Raw genomic sequence first — 23,872 nt, forward strand, 5'->3', positions numbered from 1 at the left:
TTTTTAGCTACAAGGATATTTAATGTGTTATTGTTTTTAATAACAGAAAAATGTAAACAATTAATACATCTAGTAGGAAATTAAATGAACTATAATATATTCATACAGAATGCCATTCATTGATTTTAAATGTACATATTGATTCAACATATATTTAAACATTTATGTTTATAATACACTGCTTTTCTTAATTACGAAAAAATTTACATACTTTATCCTATGTAAAAATATTTATATATGGAGAAAAAGCAGAAATATATACATAAAAATGTTAACAATGCTTATCTCTATAAGTGAAATTAACAGCGATTTCTTAAAAGAAAGAAAAATACCATATGATATCACTTATATGTGGAATCTAAAATACAACACAAATGAATATATCTACAAAACAGAAACAGAATCACAGACACAGACAGTAGATTTGTGGTTGCCAAGGGGGAGGGGAAATGGAGGAGGGAAGGACTGGGAGTTTGGGGTTAGCAGAGGCAAACTATTACATAAGGATGGATAAACAACAAGGTCCTATTGTATAGCACAGGGAACTATATTCAGTATCCTATGATAAACCACAATGGAAAAGAATATAAAAAAGAATGTATATATATGTATAACTAAATCACTTTGCTGTACAGCAGAAATCAACACAACATTGTAAATCAACTATACTTCAATAAATTTTTTTTAAAAGTGATTTCTTATTTTCTTTTTGTTAGTATTTTAAAATTTTTCCACAGTGAACATATTGCACAATTAACATTTTGTAATGTTAACTAGTGAGATATCTAATATCAAGTGTGGGAAACACTTATTACAGAGTTCTTCATTACACTGAGTTTGCTAATATCATGAATCAATCTTATATCCCTTGAGATTTAACACTTAATGCAAGTGTTAAATACCAGCCTTTTAAATACCAGATCTATTTCTTAATACCAGCATTAATAAAGGAATCATTATTTACTACGTGGCTCCAACAATTCAACCAGCAGTGAACGGCATCACACTTAAGAAGAATGTTCTGGTTATCATGTGACTAACTCACAGAACATCTTGAACAAAGTAAGTTATTTTCATAGAGCAACTCCATAAAAATGATATTCTTTAAGACTCCTGGCTTTCAGCTATCAGGGTTACCTGCCCACAATAATTTAATGTTCCAAGTAATTTTATTCCCCATAGACAATCATAATTTTGATCTTTATGTGCATCATTGTTGAGTGCAACCTTAAGAGCAGCAAGAAAACACCTATATCCCATTCCACGGTTCTCTAGAAAAAGAATACCTACTCTTAGCTTAGGATATGCTCTTACCTTAGCAAAAAGGTGATCCCTATATTGTTGTTGAGTAACAAAATTTTTATAACATACTACACAAGCAAAAGAACTGATGAAAGGTCCATGTAGTGTAATTGTTGGATCACATGGAGAGTGATCAAACCTACTCAGCAAAAGAGAGGTAACATTAGAAAATCTGACATTCTAGGGGCAGAACGATGTTGCTTCATTTGTTAAGCTAGACACACACACACACACACACACACACACACATTCAGGACTTTACACTTTTTCTACTGAAATATTAATGTTTATATTCAAGAAATATCAAGTGGTTCCCATATGCCATGCAATCTCTTCAAACAGTGACCAACAGCTTTACATTTCATAAAAGTACCTAAGATCCAATAAAATGGATTTAAGCACGTCTTGCCAAACTGGTAAACTTCCAGTTTGAAAACTGTACAGCCATCATCTGTTCCTTCTTGCTTTATTTACCATAAAACTCACAAATAATTGTAAATGAACCACTGGAATAATAATCTCATGTCAAGATTTCTGGCACACACCTATTTCCTAAAAACGGCTTTTAATCCTTTTAATGTCATTTTAACCATTTAACAAATTTGTGTCATTTAAAACTACCTCAAAGACTTTTTAAAAATACTTAAAATATAGTTATCTGTAGAATGCTGAAGCCCCTCCAGAAGGCTCTAAAAGTAAGGTAAGGTGTAAGTAGGGTGAGGTATCTGGAAAAGAGAAGGCTTAGAGCTCCAAACTCTCAATTCCCATCTTTAAACTATGAGAAGGGGAGACTGAAGATAAGACTATTTAATGCCTTTAATATTGTCTTCCCTTGATATTTACTTTCTCAAGCTCTACTACTCAAAAATTCAGTAAATTAATAAGATGGATTTCATAAATAGAACATTTATTGTTAACTTTGGTACATTTGGTTTGCCTTTAGCATTTATTTTGTAATGCCATACTAGCTTTCTTTAGGCTAGCCCAAATATCTGTAAGTGCTTTGTGTCTCTTCAAATTTGCTAAATGTTGGATTTTCTAATGGACTGCATTTCTCTAAAACTGATCCAAATGCATATCAATGCAAAAAGTCTGGTCAGAATTTTATGAGACATATTAGGATTGAATATCACTAAAATAATCTGATTTCAAGCCTTCTAGGAAGCCTAAGAAATGTAAATTAGAAAAAATTACATCATAATAGCACAGAACAATGAGTTTGGAATATAAAGCTATAATCACAACGGTAGCGGTGCATCACGCTTTCATTTCATCTTCAGCATCCACTATTCTAAATATCACACTTACCTTTTCAAATGTCCTAAGAGAAGGTGCCCATTATCGAACTGCTTGTTACAGTGCATTATGGGACATGAAATTGGTTTCCCAGACACTTGTATTTGGTCTCCTCTTCGGAACGAACTTTTTGTTCCAGAATTAATCCTGCCTGTTTTGAGTCCTGCATCGTTGGAATATAAATTCTTAAGTTTCTATTTCAGATACTTGTCCTTTGGACTGGTAATCAGAATTATGAAAAAACAATGAAAAACATGTGCAGCATCAACTGGGTGATCCTACTTGTAATTAGGTGTTTACAAACTTTCTTATAAAAGATATAACAACCTACAAGTAAATAGCTATTTGGGACAAGGGAAGCCGTTAACATCCCCAAGTAACATTACCTGAGGAAAAAAACTGTTCCCTTAAGTTCAACAGCCAGGGAACATCAAAGATGGAATATATTAGAAAACCAGTTGCTCTACAGAACCCCTATTCCTGCCTCCCTTCTTTTCACTTATGGAAGTTGGCAAAGATTTTTTTCTTCTAATTCTTATTTTCTCTTTTAACTATCTTAAACACATCATAAGGTTTAGTTATATTACAGAGGATCTGGGTTCTATGAATATTATGTCAAACAATGTAACTGGGAGGGTGTGAAGGAGTGAAGAGGACAGAGAGACAAGGAGAATGCCTTAATTATCCCCTTTATCCTGGTCCATTCTTCATCCCTTTTCTTTCTTTATAATCTTGGTCTTAATAGTCACATAACTTTCTAGACTTAGCCAAATTTTCTTCCCAGGCAAACTCCCAATACATGTTACACAATGAAGAATTTAGAGTTATGTTGTATAAACAAAGAATTGTAAAAACTGCCAGGAGGATTCTAATATATACTCTAGATAGTTTGATTATTATCTTTTATTATTATTTCTTGTAAATTGTTTCACTCAAATACCTTGAATATTTCATACAACAAAAAGCTGTGTATTTATCTTTATGGCAATTTCTACAAAGCCCCTAAGCATTTAACTAGAATAAATGTTATTCCTTTAACATCATCTAGTTAAGATCCCCAAATGGTTATATATGTTGAAGGTTTCAATGCTTTTCTGCTGTTCATGGGGCAAATGCCTCTATTAAATGCTGCCAAAATGCTTATAAATGTGTTCTACCAATAAACAATGACTAACATAGCATTAATCATATTAAAAGAGGCATTAACAACAATATACTTTTTTATCTTTAATTTTTTAATGCAGTCAGAATTATAATAATTTTTATTTACTGTCCATCCACATTCTAGGTGTTGCCTATTAAAACCTTTATTTAGCCAAACAGAGGTTCTGGACAAAAATCAAAGTGGAGAAAACAAGCCAGAAAGAAAATAAGCTTTATCTATGGAAAGGCAAAATACAGAGAGATTTAAACAGTTCTTTTCCTTAAATAGTACAGAGTGTTGTTTTTAAATTACTAAGTATTCAAATGTGTGGAAACTGGCCTAACTATAAAAGTCTATAAAAAATAAAAGATGGATTTCCAGTTTGAGTAATTATAAAGTACTCAAACTACTTCTAATCAAAGAACTGAATTATAATGGTTGGATACTTTGGAACAGATTGAACAAGTCCCTTAATGCTACTGAGAAGTAGAATCTCACTTTTTATAACTGACGAGAACAATGCCACCTCTATGCTCCCCAGCTCTCCTCTCCTCAAAGATCTCAGCATTCTGTGAAGCCCATGTGTGGAACGGCACCACACCAAGTATAGCCCAATGCTAAGGCAGCTGTGCTAGCAAAGGACCCCAGACTTCAGTGTTACAGAGTGGCAGGGACCAAGCAAAAAGATAAAACAGTCACATAAAAAGAGCATAACTAAAGACCTTAACTCAAGGCACAAGCTTATCAGCCACCAATGAACCAGGTGTCACCTGAAGTGATATACTGATACAATACCACATCTTGCAAAGAATCCTAAAGACACAGCTAAGTGACTCATTTGTTCCCAGAAATATATAAACAGATGCTCATGAATTCAATTTACAATGAATTAAAATATTCTGACAATCTGGAGGCCAGGGATTAGGCCTAAAGGGACATATTACTGGCCCAGCAATCATTCTAGACAAGACTTGAAAGTGATAGATTCATATGAGATGAACGATTTTTCAAGAGATCTTGTAGATTGAGCCTTGTAGTTCTAGCCCATTTTCCTATCAAAATCACGTAGGAATCTTCCCAAATCTACAGGTGCTCTAGTATTATCTCTAGGCCCAGACATGTGTATTTAAGACTCCCAGGTCATTCTGATGCAGCTAAGGACCATAATTTCTAAGTATTTCTTCTAAAGTAGGTCTGGAATGCCAAACAATTCTTTTCTTTAGTTGAATGACAGTCACATTTGGTACCCGAGTTCTAGGCTTCTTTTCTGTGTTCATATGCAAATGCTTACAGCCCACTCTTATATAATATTCAACCAACACTTATTGGACATCTCTATGCTGAGCCTTCTTTTTAGGCACTGACACTAAAAAGGATTAATAAGCCTTAGTCTCTGTCCCCACGGAGCATATAAATCTGGTAAAAGACACAGACACGTAAACTTATCAATGCAACATAACAGGGTAGAAACTATTTGAGAGAAATGAATAAAGCACTGGGGGATCAAAGACAGCTGAACAACCAAACTTATGCAGACTAAATAAACCTAGCAACCTCTAGTATTGAATGTTATCTGTAGGGCTAACCCCACAGGCAACTAAGAAGAAAAAAAGAGGAAAGGGTATTTAAAAAGGAGGATGGGGCAAGGTGGGAGTTTGCCAGGCACAAACACATTGGGAGATAAGAACAAAATACAGTTTCAGGGAGTGGCCAAGTGTTAAAATATCTACAAATTATTGGAATTATTTTAAAAGTGGCAATTTGATTCTATTCAAAGAAAAGCCCTCTGAAAACTATAGAATAAGATACCTAGGTTCAAAGTTGAGCGCTGCATACATAGATATTTCTAAGACTTTTTGTAATTAAACTTTCTGCTGGATTAAATCCACAGCTAAGGATTCTGTGGATATCCCAAGCTTGTAAGGGCTCAGTGGGTCTTCTACAAGACAAGCTAGAAAAGTTGCCATGGTGGCTCTAAAAAATTCTACCAATTATCTGGTAGGAGGAGAACGCTGCACAGTGACTCTTCCAGGAATTTCAGGTCTGCAAAGAGTTAGTAATGAAGAAGCTACCCACTGCTTTAGATGAGCCTCCCACATGGACACTTCCTTAACAAAACATCTACACAGGCTGCACTGACAAATAAATAAATAAATGCTAATCCTTTCCATCTCAGCTTAAATTCCACTTCCTTAGAGAAGCCTGACCTCAAGTAACCTGTTACACGCCCTCCCATAGAGGGTAATAACTAGGAGACATATGAATGAATAAATGATCAGCTCAAGGATTACTTACACGCAAAACATACTTTTGCCAAAGTAGGAAGACAATTGGTAAAGTAGGCCTTCTGTTAAGTATTACTGAACTAAATTTCAATACTTTATATACTTATTAGCAACGGAATAAAACAGACACAATGCTTTAAGGCTTTAGGGAAGCTTGGTAACCTTATGTTCCACTCTGATCTCTAAAGAATACCTACCTGGCATTTTTAACCATTGGTCCACACACAGTCTCGCTGCTTCTGTATCAGAATGTCCTCGAATAAATTCCAATTCTTGTAACCCATGAGCCTGTTGAAAATCTATTTTTTCCTAAAGATATTAAGAAAAAACTCAATTAACCTATGGTTACTAATCCAGTATCCTTAAGAAAATGATTTTCTCACAACAGCAATCAGAAAATATTGATTATCCTTTATCCTTGTAACTCCACACCTAGAACTCTATCTTAAAGAGGTAAGTCAAACCAAAGGTTCATGCTCTAAGATGTTGATCCCAATGTCATCTACATTTGCACAAAGTTTGCAACAAATTAATCTCCAACAATAGGGTATCATTTAAGTAAATTATGGTGTATACATTTCATGAAAGTCATTAGAAGCACAAAACTTTTTCATTGAAGCAGAAATATACTTTTGGTATCAAGTGGGTCACCAAATAGTATTAAACAAATAAGGCCAAATATAAACAAAGATTATTTCAAGCTATATGTAACTCTATCTGCAGAGAGGGAAAAAGGCAGAAAATAAATATGATAAATGTCAATGGCTATCTCTGGAATGGAAATATGAATGATTATTTTCATCTTTAACCTTTTATACATTTTCCTTCAAATTTTCCATATATAGTCTGAAGTATACAGAAGCCTATTAAATATTTGTTCAGTGAATAGTATAAGAGCAGACACACATTAGTACTTAAAATGTGCCAGTATAAAGCATCTATTGCATCTAGATCAAAGGTTGGCAAACTTTTTCCATAAAAGACCACAGTGTAAATATTTTAGGCTTTGCAGCCCATATAGTCTCTTTTCCAACTACTCAACTCTGCTGTTGCGGCATGAAAGCAGCCATAGATAATATGTAAACAAATGGGCATGGCTATGTTCCAATAAAATTTTATTTATAAAAACAGGCAGTGGGCCAGTGCCAACCACTAAACTAGATGCTTTAGACTGTTACAGTCTCTAAATCTTTCTAGTTACGTTATTGATAAATCTATTTGCATACTCTAATCATGCTGTATTTAACAAGTAACACTTATTAACCACTTACCACGTGCCAGGCACTATTCTAAAAGCATCTTAGATCTAATTCTCACAATAACTCTATGAGATTGGTACTATTATTGTTCCCATTTTATGATGGGAAAACTGAGGCACATGAAGGTCAAATAAATTGCACAAGGATAAATAACAATGCCAGGATTTAAGCTCTCATTCTCCAATGTGATTCTAGAATCCATTCACTTAACCAGTACAGTAAGTCCCCTACACACGAACCTTCAAGATGACAGCTTTCAAAGATACAAATGTGTGTTTGCATGTCCAGTCAAGTAAGTTAGTTCATGTGTCTGGTGTACATTGTCACATGTGTGCATACTCTACAACTGGTTGTGATTTTGTGTACTTCACTGTACAGTGTTGTATAGAGTATGGTAGTACAATATCTGTATTTCAAGCCCAGGATCTCCTCCAGTCAGTAACTCTTCTTGCCTGTTCACTCGATGCCAGCCCCTGTATGCCAGCTGTTGTACTGTACTACTGTACTTTTCAAGGTACTGTACTGTAAGATTTTAAATGTTTTCTTTATATTTTGTGTTTGTTTGTTTCTTACGTATTATTTGTGTGAAAAGTATTATAAACCTATTACAGTACAGTACTATATAGCCGATTGTGTTAGTTGGGTACCTAGGCTAACTGTGTTGGACTTAACGAACAAATTGGACTTATAAACGCACTCTCAGAATGGAACTCATTCATAAGTAGGGGACTTACTGTACAACATACTGTGTCTCAAAAAGGTTGTTAAAAAGAAATCACAAATCCACAAATGCTGGATTTGCAAGAAATAGACCAGAATATTGAATGACCTACTTATCACTATAATAGGATCTTCTATCAGCAAGGGTAAGTAGGGGGACAGGGAGATTCAAGATTTTACTCTGAAAAAATCTTCTACACAACTTTGTTCTAAGTATGGCCATAGAATACTAATTTTCCAAAGATGTTAATATGCATTATATACATTTTTTAAAATTCTCTGTAATCAAATTAAGTATAGAACCACTGGTTTCAATACAGAGTTCAAAAGGTCCCTTCTGTGTAGGACTTCCAAAACCTTGAAGTGTTCCATCTATCAGAGTTCCTTACAAAAATCTTAAAAAAAAAACACCTTAAATTAAATAAATATAATTGAGATTAAATATTGCTATATGCCAGCCAATAGCCTACTTATTTTAAACTACTGCCAGTAATTAAAAATAAGCAGGCTTTTTAAAAAGAAAGTTCTCTGGCATTTCTTACAATAGAATTTGAACTCTGCGGCCATACATAGTCAATGCTCAAAAAACATTTGCTGGCTAAAATCACCCCCAAATTAGTCACCCTTTTCCTGTCACCCAGCTATTTCCACACACGTTAGGGGTACATCCCTTCATGCAAGTCATCTTAACTCCTGGAATATCAACAAGCAAAGCTGGTAACTGATCAACTAGTCAAGCACAACACATTATCTCTGAAAGTGATTTATCCAGTGAAGATTTTAAGAAATTTTCTTTAAAACCTTTCCATCACAAAAGATGGACAATCCACTTTAAAAGTGAGACACCAACAATTCACAAAGGCCTAGAAGAGCTGGAAGACACTTTCTACTGTATTTTTAGTCACAGTTAACACCTACTAAAATTCTGCAAGAATTAGTTTTACTTTAGTTTCATTATCTTCCTTTCTGGGTAGTTTTGTTTTCTTTTTGTTTTCTGTCATCTAGTTTTAAAAAACAAGTTATATATAAGGAGAATCAAACAAGAAAAAAAAGTCATGAATGGATAGCAAAAAATGAGCTAAAGTATCTGTGTGAGTCAGTTTCTTTCTTAGAAAAGAATGAAATGTAGATAAATTTATTCTTTACAATTGGATAAACAAGAATTTCAAAGTTTAAAAAAACTTTCTCAAATGCTAAGGTAAAGTCTTTAATACAATGAATGAACATTTACATGGGTAAAAGCTGAAACTACCCTTGAGAAAAACCCTACTTGTCATAGTGACTAACAGATTCTGAACTCATCTCAAATGCTTTATTACCTATGTGGTGTTAACACATCTGTAACATCTGATCTGGGAAAAGAAGTGAGCATACTGAGGAAATGGGCAGAAAAGGGGGACAACTTGCAAACCACTCCTCTCTCAAAGAGACTTTGCCCATGACCCATAAATAACACACTTAACATAGTCTGGGGAAAGGATCTTCCTTAAAATTAAATAGTGTTTTTGTTGTCATTTGTTTGTATGTATTTTTTTATTTCTTCTTCGATTTCTTCAGTGATCTCTTGGTTATTTAGTAGTGCACTGTTTGGCCTCTATGTATTTGTGTTTTTTACAGTTTATTTTTCTGTAATTAATTTCCAATCTCATAGCGTTGTGGTCAGAAAAGATGCTTGATACAATTTCAACTTTTTAAAATTTTCCAAGGCTTGATTTGTGACCTAAGATGTGATCTATCCTGGAGAATGTTCTGTGCGCACTTGAGAAGAAAGTGTATTCCACCACTTTCAGGTGGAATGTCCTATAAATAACAATTAAATAACAGTTAAATCTATCTTGTCTATTGTGTCATTTAAAGCTTGTGTTTCCTTATTTACTTTCTGTTTGGATGATCTGTCCACTGGTGTAAGTGGGGTGTTAAAGTCCCCTACTATTACTGTGTTACTGTCGATTTCCCCTTTTATGGTTGTTAGCATTTGCCTTATGTATTGAGGTGCTCCTATGTTGGGTGCATAAATATTGATAATTGTTATATCTTCTTCTTGGACTGATCCCTTGATCATTATGTAGTGTCCTTCCTTATCTCTTGTAACAGTCTTTATTTTAAAGTCTACTTTATCTGATACGAGTATTGCTACTCCAGCTTTCTTTTGATTTCCATTTGCATGGAATATCTTTTTCCACCCCTTCACTTTCAGTCTGTATATGTCCCTAGGTCTGAAGTGGGTCTCTTGTAGACAGCATATATATGGGTCTTGTTTTTGTATACATTCAGCTAGTCTGTGTCTTTTGGTTGGGGCACTTAATCCATTTACATTCAAGGTTATTATCGATACGTAGGTTCCTCTTACCATTTTCTTAATTGTTTTGGGTTTGTTTTTGTGGGTCTTTTTCTTCTCTTGTGCTTCCCGCCTAGAGAAGTTCCTTTAGCACCTGTTGTAAAGCTGGTTTGGTGGTGCTGAATTCTCTTCCTTTTGCTTGTCTGTAAAGCTTTTGATTTCTCTGTTGGATCTGAATGAGATCCTTGCTGGGTAAAGTAATCTTGGTTGTAGGTCTTTTTCTTTCATCACTTTAAGTATATCCTGCCACTCCCTTCAGGCCTGCAGAGTTCCTGCTGAAAAATCAACTGATATCCTTATGGGGATTCCTTTGTATGTTATTTTTTGCTTTTCCATAGCTGCTTTTAATATTTTTTCTTTGAATTTAATTTTTGTTACATTGATTAATATGTGTCTTGGTGTGTTTCTCCTAGGGTTTACCCTGTATGGGACTCTGTGCTTCCTGGACTTGGGTGGTTATTTCCTTTCCCATATTAGGGAATTTTTTCACTATAATCTCTTTGAATATTTTCTCAGACCCTTTCGTTTTCTCTTCTTCTTCTGGGACTTGTATAATTCGAATATTGGTGTGTTTAGTGTTGTCCCAGAGGTCTCTGAGATTGTCTTCAATTCTTTTCATTCTTTTTGTTTTATTCTGCTCCTTGGCAGTTATTTCCACCATTCTACCTTCCAGCTCATTATTCGTTCTTCTGCCTCAGTTATTCTGTTATTGATTCCTTCTAGTGTATTTTTCATTTCAGTTATTGTGTTGTTCATCTATGTTTCTTTGTTCTTTAGTTCTTCTAGATCTTTGTTAAACATTTCTTGCATTTTCTCAATCCATGCCTCCATTCTACTTCCAAGATTCCAGATAATCTTTACTATCATTACACTGAGTTCTTTTTCAGGTAGATTGCCTATTTCCTCTTCAGTTATTTGGTCTTGTAGGTTTTTACTTGCTCTTTAATGTGTGACACATGTTTTTTGTCGTCTGTTTTTTTTGTTTTTTTTTTTTGATGGGTGGGACTGTGTTCCTGTCTTACTAGTTGTTTGGCCTGAGGCTTCCAGCACTGGAGTTTGCAAGCTGTTGGGTAGAGCTGGGTCTTGGTGCTGAGATGAGGACAGCTGGGAGACCTCACTCTGATGAATATTCCCTGGGGTCTGAGGTTCTCTTTTAGCCCAGTAGTTCAGATTCGGAGGCCCAAAACCTATGGGACGCAGCAAAAGCAGTTCTACGAGGGCAATTTATAGCAATTCAAGCTCACCTCAAGAAAGAAGAAAAATCTCAAACAATCTAACCTTACACCTAAAGCAACTAGAGAAAGAAGAATGAAGAAAACCCAAAGTCAGTAGAAGGAAAGAAATCATAAAGATCAGAGCAGAAATAAATGAAATAGAAATGAAGAAAACAGTAGCAAAGAATAACAAAACCAAAAGCTGGTTCTTTGAGAAGATAAAACAAAATTGATAAACCTTTAGTCAGACTCATCAAAAAAAAAAAAAAGGGTGGGGGGAGGACACAAATCAATAAAATTAGAAACAAAAAAGGATAAATCACAACTGACACTGCGGAAATACAAAGGATTATAAGAGACTAGTACAAACAACTATATGCCAATAAAATGGACAACCATGAAAAATGGACAAATTCTTGGAAAGGTACAATTTTCCAAGACTGAACCAGGAAGAATTAGAAAATATAAACAGACCTATCACAAGGAATGAAATTGAAACTGTAATTAAAATTTTTCCAACAAACAAAGGTCCAGGACCAGATGGCTTCACAGGCAAATTCCATCAAATATTTAGGGAAGAGCTAACACCGATCCTTCTCAAACTCTTCCAAAAAACTGCAGAGGGAGGAACGCTCCCAAATTTGTTCTACAAGGCCACCATCACCCTGATACGAAAACCAGACAAAGATGTCACAAAAAAGGAAAATTACAGACCAATATCACTGATGAACATAGATGCAAAAATCCTCAACAAAATACTACAAACAGACTCCAACAGCACATTAAAAGGATCATATACCATGATCAAGTGGGATTTATCCCAGGAATGCAAGGATTCATCAATATATGCAAATCAATCAATGTGATACACCATATTAACAAATTAAGGAATAAAAACCATATGATCATCTCAATAGATGCAGAAAAAGCTTCTGACAAAATTCAACACCCATTTATGATAAAAACTCTCCACAAAATGGGCATAGAGGGAACCTACCTGTTGGGGTAGGTAATAAAGGCCATATATGAAAAACCCACGGCAAACATCATTCTCAATGGTGAAAAACTGAAAGCATTTCCACTAAGATCAGGAACAAGACAAGGATGTCCTCTCTCACCACTATTATTCAACATAGTTTTGTAATTCCTAGCCATGGCAATAAGAGAAGGAAAAGAAATAAAAGGAATACAAATTGGAAAAAAAGAAGTAAAACTGTCACTGTTTACAAATGACATGATTCTATACATAGAAAATCCTAAAGACGCCACCAGAAAACTACTAGAACTAATCAATGAATTTGGTAAGGTTGCAGGATATAAAATTAATGCACAGAAATCTCTTGCATTCATATACGCTAACAAAAATTCAGAAAGAGAAATTAAGGAAACAATCCCATTTACCATAGCAACAAAAAGAATAAAATACCTAAGAATAAACCTACCTACAGAGGCAAAAGACATATACTCAGAAAACTATAAAACACTGATGAAAGAAATCAAAGATGACATAAACAGACGGAGAAATATACCATGTTCTTGGATTGGAAGAATCAATATTGTGAAAATGACTATACTACCCAAAGCAATCTACAGATTCAATGCAATCCCTATCAAACTACCAATGGCATTCTTCACAGAATTAGAACAAAATATTTTACAATTCATATGGAAACACAAAAGACCCCAAATAGCCAAAGCAATCTTGAGAAAGAAAAACAGAGCTAGAGGAATCAGGCTCCCTGACTTCAAACTATACTACAAAGCTACAGTAATCAAGACATTATGGTACTGGCAAAAAAACAGAAATACAGATCAATGGAACAGGATAGAAAGCCCAGAGATAAACCCATGCACAATATGGTCACCTAATTTATGACAAAGGAGGCAAGAACAATACAATGGCGAAAAGACAGCCTCTTCAATAAGTGGGGCTGGGAAAACTGGACAGCTACATGTAAAAGAATGAAATTAGAACAATACCGAACACTATATACAAAAATAAACTCAAAACGGACTAAAGACCTAAATGTAAGACCAGACACTATAAAACTCTTAGAGAAAAACATAGGAAAAACACTCTTTTTTTTTTTTTTTAATTTATTTATTTATGGCTGTGCTGGGTCTTCGTTTCTGTGCGAGGGCTTTCTCTAGTTGTGGCAAGTGGGGGCCACTCTTCATCGCGGTGCGCGGGCCTCTCACTGTCGCGGCCTCTCTTGTTGAGGAGCACAGGCTCCAGACGCGCAGGCTCAGTAATTGTGGCGCACGGGCCTAGTTGGTCCCGCGGCATGTGGGATCCTCCCAGACCAGGGCCCGAACCCGTGTCCCCTGCATTGGCAGGCAGATTCTCAACCACTGCGCCACCAGGGAAGCCCGGAAAAACACTCTTTGACATAAATCACAGCAAGATCTTTTTTGACCCACCTCCTAGAGTAATGAAAATAAAAACAAAAATAAACAAATGGGACCTAATGAAACTTAAAAGCTTTTGCACAGCAAAGGAAACCAAAAACAAGACGAAAAGACAACCCTCAGAATGGGAGAAAATATTCGCAAATGAAGCAATGGACAAAGGATTAATCTCCAAATTATATAAACAGCTCACGCAGCTCAATATGAAAAAAGCAAACAACCCAATCAAAAAATGCGCAGAAGACCTAAATAGACATTTCACCAAAGAAGACATACAGATGGCAAAGAGGCACATGAAAAGATGCTCAACATCACTAATTATTACAGAAATGCAAATCAAAACTACAATGAGGTATCACCTCATACCAGTCAGAACGGCCATCGTCAAAAAATCTACAAACAATAAATGTTGGAGAGGGTGTGGAGAAAAGCGAACCCTTTTGCACTGTTGGTGGGAATGTAAATTGATACAGCCACTATGGAGAATAGCATGGAGGTTCCATAAAAAAACTGAAAATAGAATTACCATATGACCCAGCAATCCCACTACTGGGCATATACCCTGAGAAAACCATAATTCAAAAAGACACATGTTACCCCAATGTTCGTTGCAGCACTATTTACAATTGTCAGAACATGGTAACAACCTAAATGTCCAACGACAGATGAATGGATAAAGAAGTTGCAGTACGCATATACAATGGAATATTACTCAGCCATAAAAAGGAACAAAATTGGGTCATTTTTAGAGATGTGGATGGACCTAGAGTCTGTCATACAGAGTGAAGTAAGCCAGAAAGAGAAAAACAAATACCGTATATTAACGCATATTATGTGGAATCTAAAAATGGTACAGAGGAACCTATTTGTAGGGCAGGAATAGAGATGTAGAGAATGGACTTGTGGACATAGTGGGGGGAACAGGAGGGTGGGACGAATTGGGAGATTAGGTTTGACATAAATATACTACCATGTGTAAAATAGATAGCTAGTGGGAACCTGCTGTATAGCACAGGGAGCTCCTCTTGGTGCTCTGTGACGACCTAAATGGGTGGGATGGGTGGGTGGGAGGGAGGTCCGAGAGGGAGGGGAAATAGGTATACATAGAGCTGATTCACTTCATTGTACAGCAGAAACTAACACAACATCGTAAAGCAATTTTGCTCCCCCCCCCCAAAAAAAAAACGATTTGATCATAATGAAATTAACACAACACTGTAAATCAACTACACTCCAGTAAAAATTAAAAAAAAAAAATTGAATAGTGTCTCTGCCAGGAAAGAAAGAATCCTTTTTTAAAAAAGTATCACTAATTTGGGCTTCCCTGGTGGTGCAGTGGTTAAGAATCCACCTGCCAATGCAGGGGACACGGGTTCAAGCCCTGGTCCAGGAGGATCCCACATGCCACGGAGCAACTAAGCCCATGCTCCACAACTACCGAGCCTGCGCTCTAGAGCCCACAAGCCACAACTACTGACCCGTGCGCCACAACTCCTGAAGCCTGTGCGCCTAGAACCTGTGCTCCGCAACAAGAGAAGCCACTGCAATGAGAAGCCCACGCACCGCAACAAAGAGTAGACCCCACTCGCCACAACTAGAGAAAGCCCACGTGCGGCAACGAAGACCCAACGTAACCAAAAATAAAATAAATTTATAGAAAAAAAAGTATCACTAATGTATTAAGCATTTTAAACATACAATTAGAATACTATGCTCTAATTTAATTGGTATTACATTATAAAGTTAAAGTCCCCAAACAAAGGTACTTCTAAATTTAAAGAAGACTAATGTAGTCTACATTAGATCAGGAGATACTGAAACAGAGGCAACAGAAATATATAAATTCCTTTATAATAAGCAATGGAAGAAGGAATCAAAAACATACAAGGTAAAATTATGCCATGATTTCTATTTCCATTTTTAAACTCCCAGTAGGATTTTTTTTTACCCAACTTGCCAACATTCTACTCCTAACAGACATTTGGCAATATTGGAGGAGTTCTTTAAGGTAATTTCATTTGGTGCCTTCTAAAGCAAGTCAAGGGACTTCCCTGGCCGTCCAGTGGTTAAGACTTCGCCTTCCAATGCAGGGGGTGCGGGTTCAATCCCTGATTGAGGAGCTAAGATCCTACATGCCTTGCAGCCAAAAAACCAAAACATAAAACAGAAGCGATATTATAACAAATTCAGTGAAGACTTTAAAAATGGTCCACATCAAAAAAAAAAAATCTTAAAAAAATAAATAAATAAAGCAAGTCAAGGTTTTAAGAGGTTTATATCATGCAAGAGTCTAAATTAGGCTTCATTTTCCACATAGTAGCTCTTCTACCACACTAATTCAATAATCTGAAGGGAGAGGCTGAAGTGAAAGCGGTCTGGCTCTACTTAGTAGAAAAGAACCTTTCAACAGCTTCTATCTACAGAAGCCCTGATAAACTGTGATAAAGTAACTAGAAACCCTTAACTGCTCACCAGCTTAAGGAATCCCATGATTTTTAATTCCCAAAAATAAAGTCTACTTAATTCTACTTTTTCTTTTTTTGTCAGTATACATATATGAGCAAAATCCAACAAACAAAAACAGTTGTAAAAGGCTGTCATGAATTACTACTAACTCAGTGAGCTATGTAGACTTCATGCTGAACTTGGATCCAATTACACATTTTTTGATTATACAAGCATCTCTTTAACTTTCTTATAAACAACTCTATAATCTGGTAAAATATCAATTAAAACAGCCACATACCCTGAATGCTCTATTCTTCTCTTCTTTCTGCTGTTTCTCCACTTCGACATGGCGGGCTAGACGAGCCAGAGTCAAGGCGACTTTATCCTTCTGATGGTCAATATGGTCTTTACGCTTAACGTTACCCTACAATTGAAAAAACAAGTTTCATTCCTTTTAGTTAACAAAATTAGCTTTGGAATAACACATATCCACTTACCAAAGAGTTACTGTACTAAAGAAGTATGGACACCAAGGGGGGAAAGCGGCTCGGGGCGGGGGGGGGGGGGGGCGCGGTGATGAATTGGGAGATTAGGATTGACATATATACATTAATATGCATAAAATGGATAACTAATAAGAACTTGCTATATAAAAAAATAAATAAAATAAAATTCAAAAACAAAGAACTATTTACTTTTTTTAATTTAATTTTTATTTTATATTGGAGTATAGTTGATCTACAATGTTGTGTTAGTTTCAGGTGTACAACAAAGTGGTTCATTTATATTGATATCCATTCTTTTTCAGATTATTTTCCCCCACAGGTTATTACAGAATATTGAGTACAGTTCCCTGTGCTATACAGTGGGTCCTTGTTGATTAAGGAACTAATTACTTTTATCATTATCAAATTTCTAAGAACCTGTCTTGTTTGTTTTATATTTTAAAATTGTGGTATTTTGTAGGACAGCCAGTCACCCACCAGCATCTTCGTTTTTCGAAAAGTTACATAACCTATTAATCATCCTTATTTACTTTACAATCATCTGGATATTGAAAACTTTGGCATTGCTTTGCTCTGAGCCTATAAGGTAATGCCAAGCCATTGGTCCACCCCCTAAAAGTCTAATAGTACCAACCCCCTTGGTTCCGGCTTTTCAGCAATTCCTGGACAGTATTTATGTAAGAAAAATTATTGATTAAAAAGGATAGCTCTAACTTCTGTTTTCTGGCTCAATATGTAAGGAATGAGCTTAGAAGTCGCCACTCCATCCTAACAAGTAAAAAGCTTGAAACAAACTGTAAAATCAACAGCCTCTCTTAGATCCACCATAGAATTGAGGTCACAGTGTAAGTGACTGATGGAAAAACGGGAGAGACAGAGGGGCAGATACAGAGAATCACAACTGAGTGGAGCAGAAACCCACGGGTGGAAACCTCAGCGGGACCAGTGCTGGGGAGGAAAACCTGAACTGTAGCTAACCAAGTGCTGGAAGCTCAGTGTGGACAAGTATTAACAAGACTTAAACTCCAGGGGGACCCAGTCAAGGGGGGGGGGGGACCTTACTCTTTTTGTGAGTTTACCTTCAGAAGCTCTACCAGGTTCTCATAGTGACGACTGGAGAAAAATCCCACCATGTTTCCAGCAGGGGGAGAAGAAAAGTAAGCATTTTGAAATATGTCAGAGCGTTCTGTCCTTAACGATGCCTGGTCTCAAGAGAAACTACTTCACGAGAGCCTGACCGACCTGGGAGATGGGAAATAGGCCATTTCAGGCCACTGCAGCCACCCTCCGAGGTGAGGGGAAGGCCTGAGAAGCACCGCTGGGGTTCCCAGTCCAGGCACACAGGCTCTCCAAGGCTGAGACCAGTCACACAGAGCACCACCACTTCCCCAGCCTTACCACTCATCACTAAAGGCCTGTTTACTGAAGTTCCCTTGACCCACGACAGCATGTCCAACTTTCAACGAGAAAATTACAAGGATACCAAAGGGCAAAAAACACAGTTTGAAGAGTCAGAGCGAGCAAAGAATGGTAGACCTGGCAGAGATGTTGGAATTATCAGATCACGAATTTAAAACCACCACGATTACTATGCTGAGGGCTCTGATGGAAAAAATAGACAACTTGTAAGAACAGACGTGTAATGTAAGAGAGATGGAAATCCTAAGAGAGAACCAGAAAGAAACCAGAGATCAAAAACACCACAACAGAAATGAACAGTGCCTTTCATGGCTCACCAGCAGACTGCACACCACTAAGGAAAGAATCTGCGTGTCTGAGAATATGTCAACAGAAGCTTCCAAAACTGGAAGACAAAGAGAAAAAAGACCGGAAAAAAAAAAAAAAAAAACCCCAGAATATCCAAAAACTGTTACAAAAGATGTATGCATAATGGGAATACCAGGGGAAGAAAGAGAGAAAGGAACAGAGGAACTATTTGACGCAATAACGACCAATAATTTCTCCAAATTAATGTCAGACACCAAACCACAAATCAAGGAAGAAATAAAACCCTCTTTCTTTGCAGATGAAATGCTCTTCCTAAGAAAAACAGCATGCAAATAAACCAAACAGTAGTTAGGAGTGAAGTAACCTGTGTTATGAGATATTATAACAGCTTTATTCATAAACTTTATTTGTAACAGCTTTATTCATAAGCAACAAAGCACCTTTAGTAGGTTAATGGATAAATAAACTGTATACATCCAGATGATGGAATATTATTCAGTGCTAAAAAGAAATGAGCTACCAAGCCATGAAAAGACATGGAGGAATACCTAAATACATATTACTAAATGAAAGTAGCCAAACTGAAAAGGCTATTTACTGTATGGTTCCAACTATATGGCATCCTGGAAAAGGCAAAATTATGGTGACAGTAAAAAAAGATCAGTGGTTGCCAGGGGTGAGGGGAGAGGGAGGGATGAATTGGCAGGGTACAGAGGATTTTTAGGGTAGGAAATCTATTCTATATGACACTATAAAGGTAGATACCTTATTACATTTGTCCAAACGCATAGAATATACAGCACCAAGAGTGAACCCTAATGCAAACTACAGACTTTGGGTAATAACGTGTCACCACAGGCTCACTGATTATTCCAAATGTACCACTATGTTGGGGGAAGTTGATAATGGGGCAAGCTTTGTTGACGGGTGAGGAGGTATATGGGAGATCTCTTCCTCTTTTTTTTTTTTTTGCTGTGAACCTAAAACTTTTCTAAAACATAAACTCTATTAAAAATGTTTTTCTAGGGATTTCCCTGGTGGTCTAGCGGGTAAGACTCCACGCTTCCAATGCAGGGGGCCAGGGTTCGATCCCTGGTCGGGGAACTAGATCCCATGTGCGGCAACTAAGAGTTTGCATGCCATAACGAAGATCCCGCATGTCACAACTAAGACCTGGCACAGCATGCATGCATGCATAAATTAATAAATAAATTTTTTAAGAATGTTTTTCTACTAGAAAGATTGTGTTACTAACCAAAATATCCCTTTTTAGGCAAATCAATCATATATGTACAACCTAAATTTTATCTAAATTGGGATAGAGTTGCATCAACCAAACCAAACAGCAGGTGTGATTTTCCAAGTACACAGAAGTTCCACTGAAGTGAGCATATATAACAAGGCCGAGGTGGTATTTTTAGTACAAGGCTACATCACTGCAGTAAAGAATGTTCACAGGATCACTTTGGGTAGAAGTAGTCCCAAACTAGCTTTCTGACCACTTGGCCAGCCTGTACCACTGCACCAGGTTAGTAGGTGGCATCTTACCAACTTCAAAATGTCCTTTTACAAGTCATAGGACAATGCAGCTTATTAAAAATGATAGTCATAAAGATTTATCTGAGCTCTGATCCTTTGAGATAAGTTTATCTCTTTGTCTTAAAAGCAAATGAAATTTACTCTTTGGGAAGATAAAAAATTAATCTCTTTAAAATGTGGGTACTACCTTGAGAAGGAAATGTAGAGTAGATTCTAAAAGAATTTTTAATTTAAGGACGTTAACAGTATTTAAACGTGGACCTAGAGTGTGTTAGTTTTCCTGACAGAGATAACATTTTATTTAAGTTTTAAACACTAGCAAAAGTCATGCTTGGAAGGCCAGGTAAACCAAGGTCATGTTAACACATGAGATAGACAAGGTGCAAATTAGGATTTACTGACAAAATATGTTTTTGTGTCACAACAATGTGAATATTCTGGAGACAGGAAGAAGGCCACGTTTTGGGTTAATTAAAGTTAATTAAGGTAATTAAGGTAATCCTAATCCAGGAAGAGTTACCTTGAATTGATGGTTCCACCATCATTTTACTTTTTCCCAAACCACGACAAAATAACCATTCTGAATTACTTCCCAAGTTATACTCATTCAGGAAAACTTTACATAATATTTATTCTTCTTAAAGTTTACATTAAAGCACAAGTAATGATCCTCTGATTTACACTGTAAATTATAAACTCTGGATGCAAAGCTAAATGAAAACTAATGCCAAAAATACAGCAATTATATATCCTACAGGAAAAATTTTTAGTAATCCACTAGTCAAAATATAAGTATGCTCCTAAAACTTTACTCCCTTCAAGCTATACACATATGCTAGGAAGATAAATTATTTAGCCCTTTAATCAACATTTAAACTTTTGTTTGGATCTCTTCAACTTCATTCTAAAATTAAGCTCTAGCCCTAGAACTTTACCTTTTAAAGGTCAAGTAAGTATAACCTGTTGGTATTATTAAGTTGTTAAAATTATTTTTCTTATATTTAGCTATCAGTAGCCTGTTGTCTTTTATTTAACTATATGGTTATGTCAATAACAGGATTACTTATGTTATTTCCAATTAATTCTGCTGATCTGTTTATTAACTTTCATGACTTTGAAGGGCTCAGAAGACCTTATGGCCCAGATGCTGAAAACAACAGGCATTCAGAATTGTGTTTGGTCTCCTTCTCCTTCCCCTCTAAGGTGGGTTAGTTTCCAGGAAAAAAAAGAAAAAAAGAACTCTGGCTACCTACATTGAAAGCAGAAAAGCAGATCTGAGAGACAATCTGTTGGGAGTAGACGAAAAGAAATGGTAGCTAGAGAAAGGAAGAACTTCAACTTTGAAATCTTTGCCATTTAAAAATGACAAAATGGAAGTACTTTAAACAAGAATGTGTTAAAGGGGAAAGAAATTAAGCATGTGCAGCAGGGTGATATTCATTTGATATTTTTCCATCACAAACTTGGGTTTGGGGATCAAGGTTGCTGGTTAAAGCCAGGCATGAGTAATAGGTTATCTATGAACACTCACTCTCTCCAGAAAGCCAAGTCCCTGGGATTTCCATTGTTAGTGATCCAAAATGAGGGCTGGCCTCAGATCTCACTGAATTACATTCTTCTGTGGTTCTGGAAGAACATATCGGCATTGGAAAAACTGAGGGATCATTGATATTAAAATGCATGTTAGCTATTTAACCCATTAGGTCACAGAAGGCCTTATTTTGCACAGAAGTTTAACTGGTAATTCAAAGAATCAATACGTTCAGAAATAAATTTTAACTGATCAGAACACGGGGGAAAAACTTACTGCAGGCCTCCTTGTTACTGACCCAACTGCAGAACCAAAGCTACAGTACTGTCAGAATATGGGCAGAAAGTGAACTGATTTCAGGCTAGATGAAAATGTCTTAAATGTTTCCTGTAGAACTAAGATGAAAAGGGGCCAATATATCTTTCAGTTTGGGAATTTCCACCATTCCGTTAGTGTCACAATGCTGAATTGTAATTTAATGTGAAATCACAAAATTCCAGGACTCTTCTTAGGCTAGATTTGCCAATCTCACCGAAAGCCATCCTTCTTGAAGCACTCGTTGTGATTACCCTGGATTAACTTCTATATTAAATACTACTAAAGAGTAATATTAAAGAGTCCACAATGAGAGCAAATGACCAGCAAGAAAGTGTATCCGCTCAGTTATTTGGGGGGAGAAGCATAGGAAAGTCCTAAGAAATATATTGGGAAGGGGAGAGTCTCTATTTGCCTCTCTCTGCCTCTCTCTCTCTCTCTCTCTCTCTCTCTCTCTCTCTCTCTCTCTCTCTCTCTATATATATATATATATATATATATTATTTTGGCTGTGCCACATGACATGCAGGATCTTAGTTCCCTGACCAGGGATCGAACCCACACCCCCTGCAGTGGTAGCGTGGAGTCTTAACCACTGGACTACCAAGGAAGTCCCTATTTGCCAATATTTTAGATCACTTCTCTGAGTCAGTTTTTCTTCCATACCCACCCCCTCCCATTAGGGAAGTTTGTGGGGTCCTAACAATTAAGGAGAAAGCTGTAAAGCCAGAAAAGGTTGAAAAGCAGATTCTAGTTCAGTCCCTATGAAATTTTTTTTTAACTAAAATGATGGTTTTAAAAAATGGGAACCAGAGGTAAGATTCCAATGACATAGTCCAACATATCAAAATCCGTGGGTGATCAGGAGTTGGAAGGTTACAAAATGAGGGCCACACTGGGTACAGGAAGGAAAGCTGTTCCAGAACCTCAGAAGCCAGGTTAATATGGCCTCTCCCTGCAACCCTGTCTATGCTCACCCTTGGACACTATGAAATTCTTATATACAAAGCAAATTTGAGTTGTGTCCTAGAAATGGCAGCAGATTAAGGATACTGGTTATATCTGAGTGCACATATCCATGAAAGCTAAGCATATTTAGGAGAAAATAAGCAAGAATTCTTCTGTTTTAGAGGACAATGTTTATCTTTTAATGGAGCTTGGCAGTTACAGCAAAAATTCCAAGTCCAGAAATAGATAACTTGGGCGGGAAGGGAAGAGGGCTTTCTTCTGATATCTAATCTGTAATAGTGGGACTCAGTGGGTCTCTATAATTGGGGAGGGGGCAGTGGAGGAAGAAAAGCCTGATATAGGATTCCCTTATTTTGTCAAGTAAGGGTATTTTTTAAAAAGGAACTAATATCAATGGTCAGCACTGTGTCTTTTCATTTCATAAGAATGAAGACACAAACTTGAGCTAATACTTCAAAATTTCCCTCAGTAGTCTCATTATTGAATAAACTTAACCTTGTGAAAACTAGTTGCACTGTCCTGATTTTTCTCTTTTTGCTACAGACGAATAACCGCTTCAAACCTGAAATCAGTTCAAGTGAACGTGAAACCAGTTCTGACCATGAACTCACAATCTTGCTCATAAAAGATCATCAGGAATAACGTCCAATGGGAATTCCACTACTTAGGCAAAAATTTTACCAAAGCAATTAATACCTTCATATACTAATCAAGTTTAATGAGCTAACAAAGATTTCCTGGAAACTATTAAAATTTCTAACATTGCTATGAAACTGTGATCTGCTATGTGAACCATAAAATAAATGCATACCAAATCTTTAAATAAGCAAATTAATGACACAGCACAAAATCCCACTTGTCAATGAAGC

The 23,872-nt window shown here is 36.4% G+C and overlaps 1 protein-coding gene across 4 annotated transcripts in view; it reads right to left on the bottom strand.

Moving 5' to 3' along the window:
* Nucleotides 1–23,872, bottom strand: part of ZNF451 (zinc finger protein 451) — a 90,278-nt gene that overhangs the window by 43,028 nt on the left and 23,378 nt on the right. For all 4 annotated transcript variants that reach the window (XR_014232596.1, XR_014232597.1, XM_082347111.1 and 1 more), the window contains exons 4-7: nucleotides 16,714–16,839; nucleotides 6,225–6,336; nucleotides 2,611–2,761; nucleotides 1,315–1,441 (exon numbers count right to left, since the gene is read on the bottom strand). Coding sequence is in view for 2 of the 4 variants with exons in the window: in XM_082347111.1 (XP_082203237.1) it covers nucleotides 1,315–1,441; nucleotides 2,611–2,761; nucleotides 6,225–6,336; nucleotides 16,714–16,839 (516 nt within the window). In the remaining 2 variants the exon portion in view is untranslated. The remainder of the gene's footprint in view (nucleotides 1–1,314; nucleotides 1,442–2,610; nucleotides 2,762–6,224; nucleotides 6,337–16,713; nucleotides 16,840–23,872) is intronic.

Source organism: Balaenoptera borealis (assembly GCF_965194805.1).
Source record: "Balaenoptera borealis genome assembly, chromosome: 12".
Lineage (NCBI taxonomy): Eukaryota > Metazoa > Chordata > Mammalia > Artiodactyla > Balaenopteridae > Balaenoptera > Balaenoptera borealis.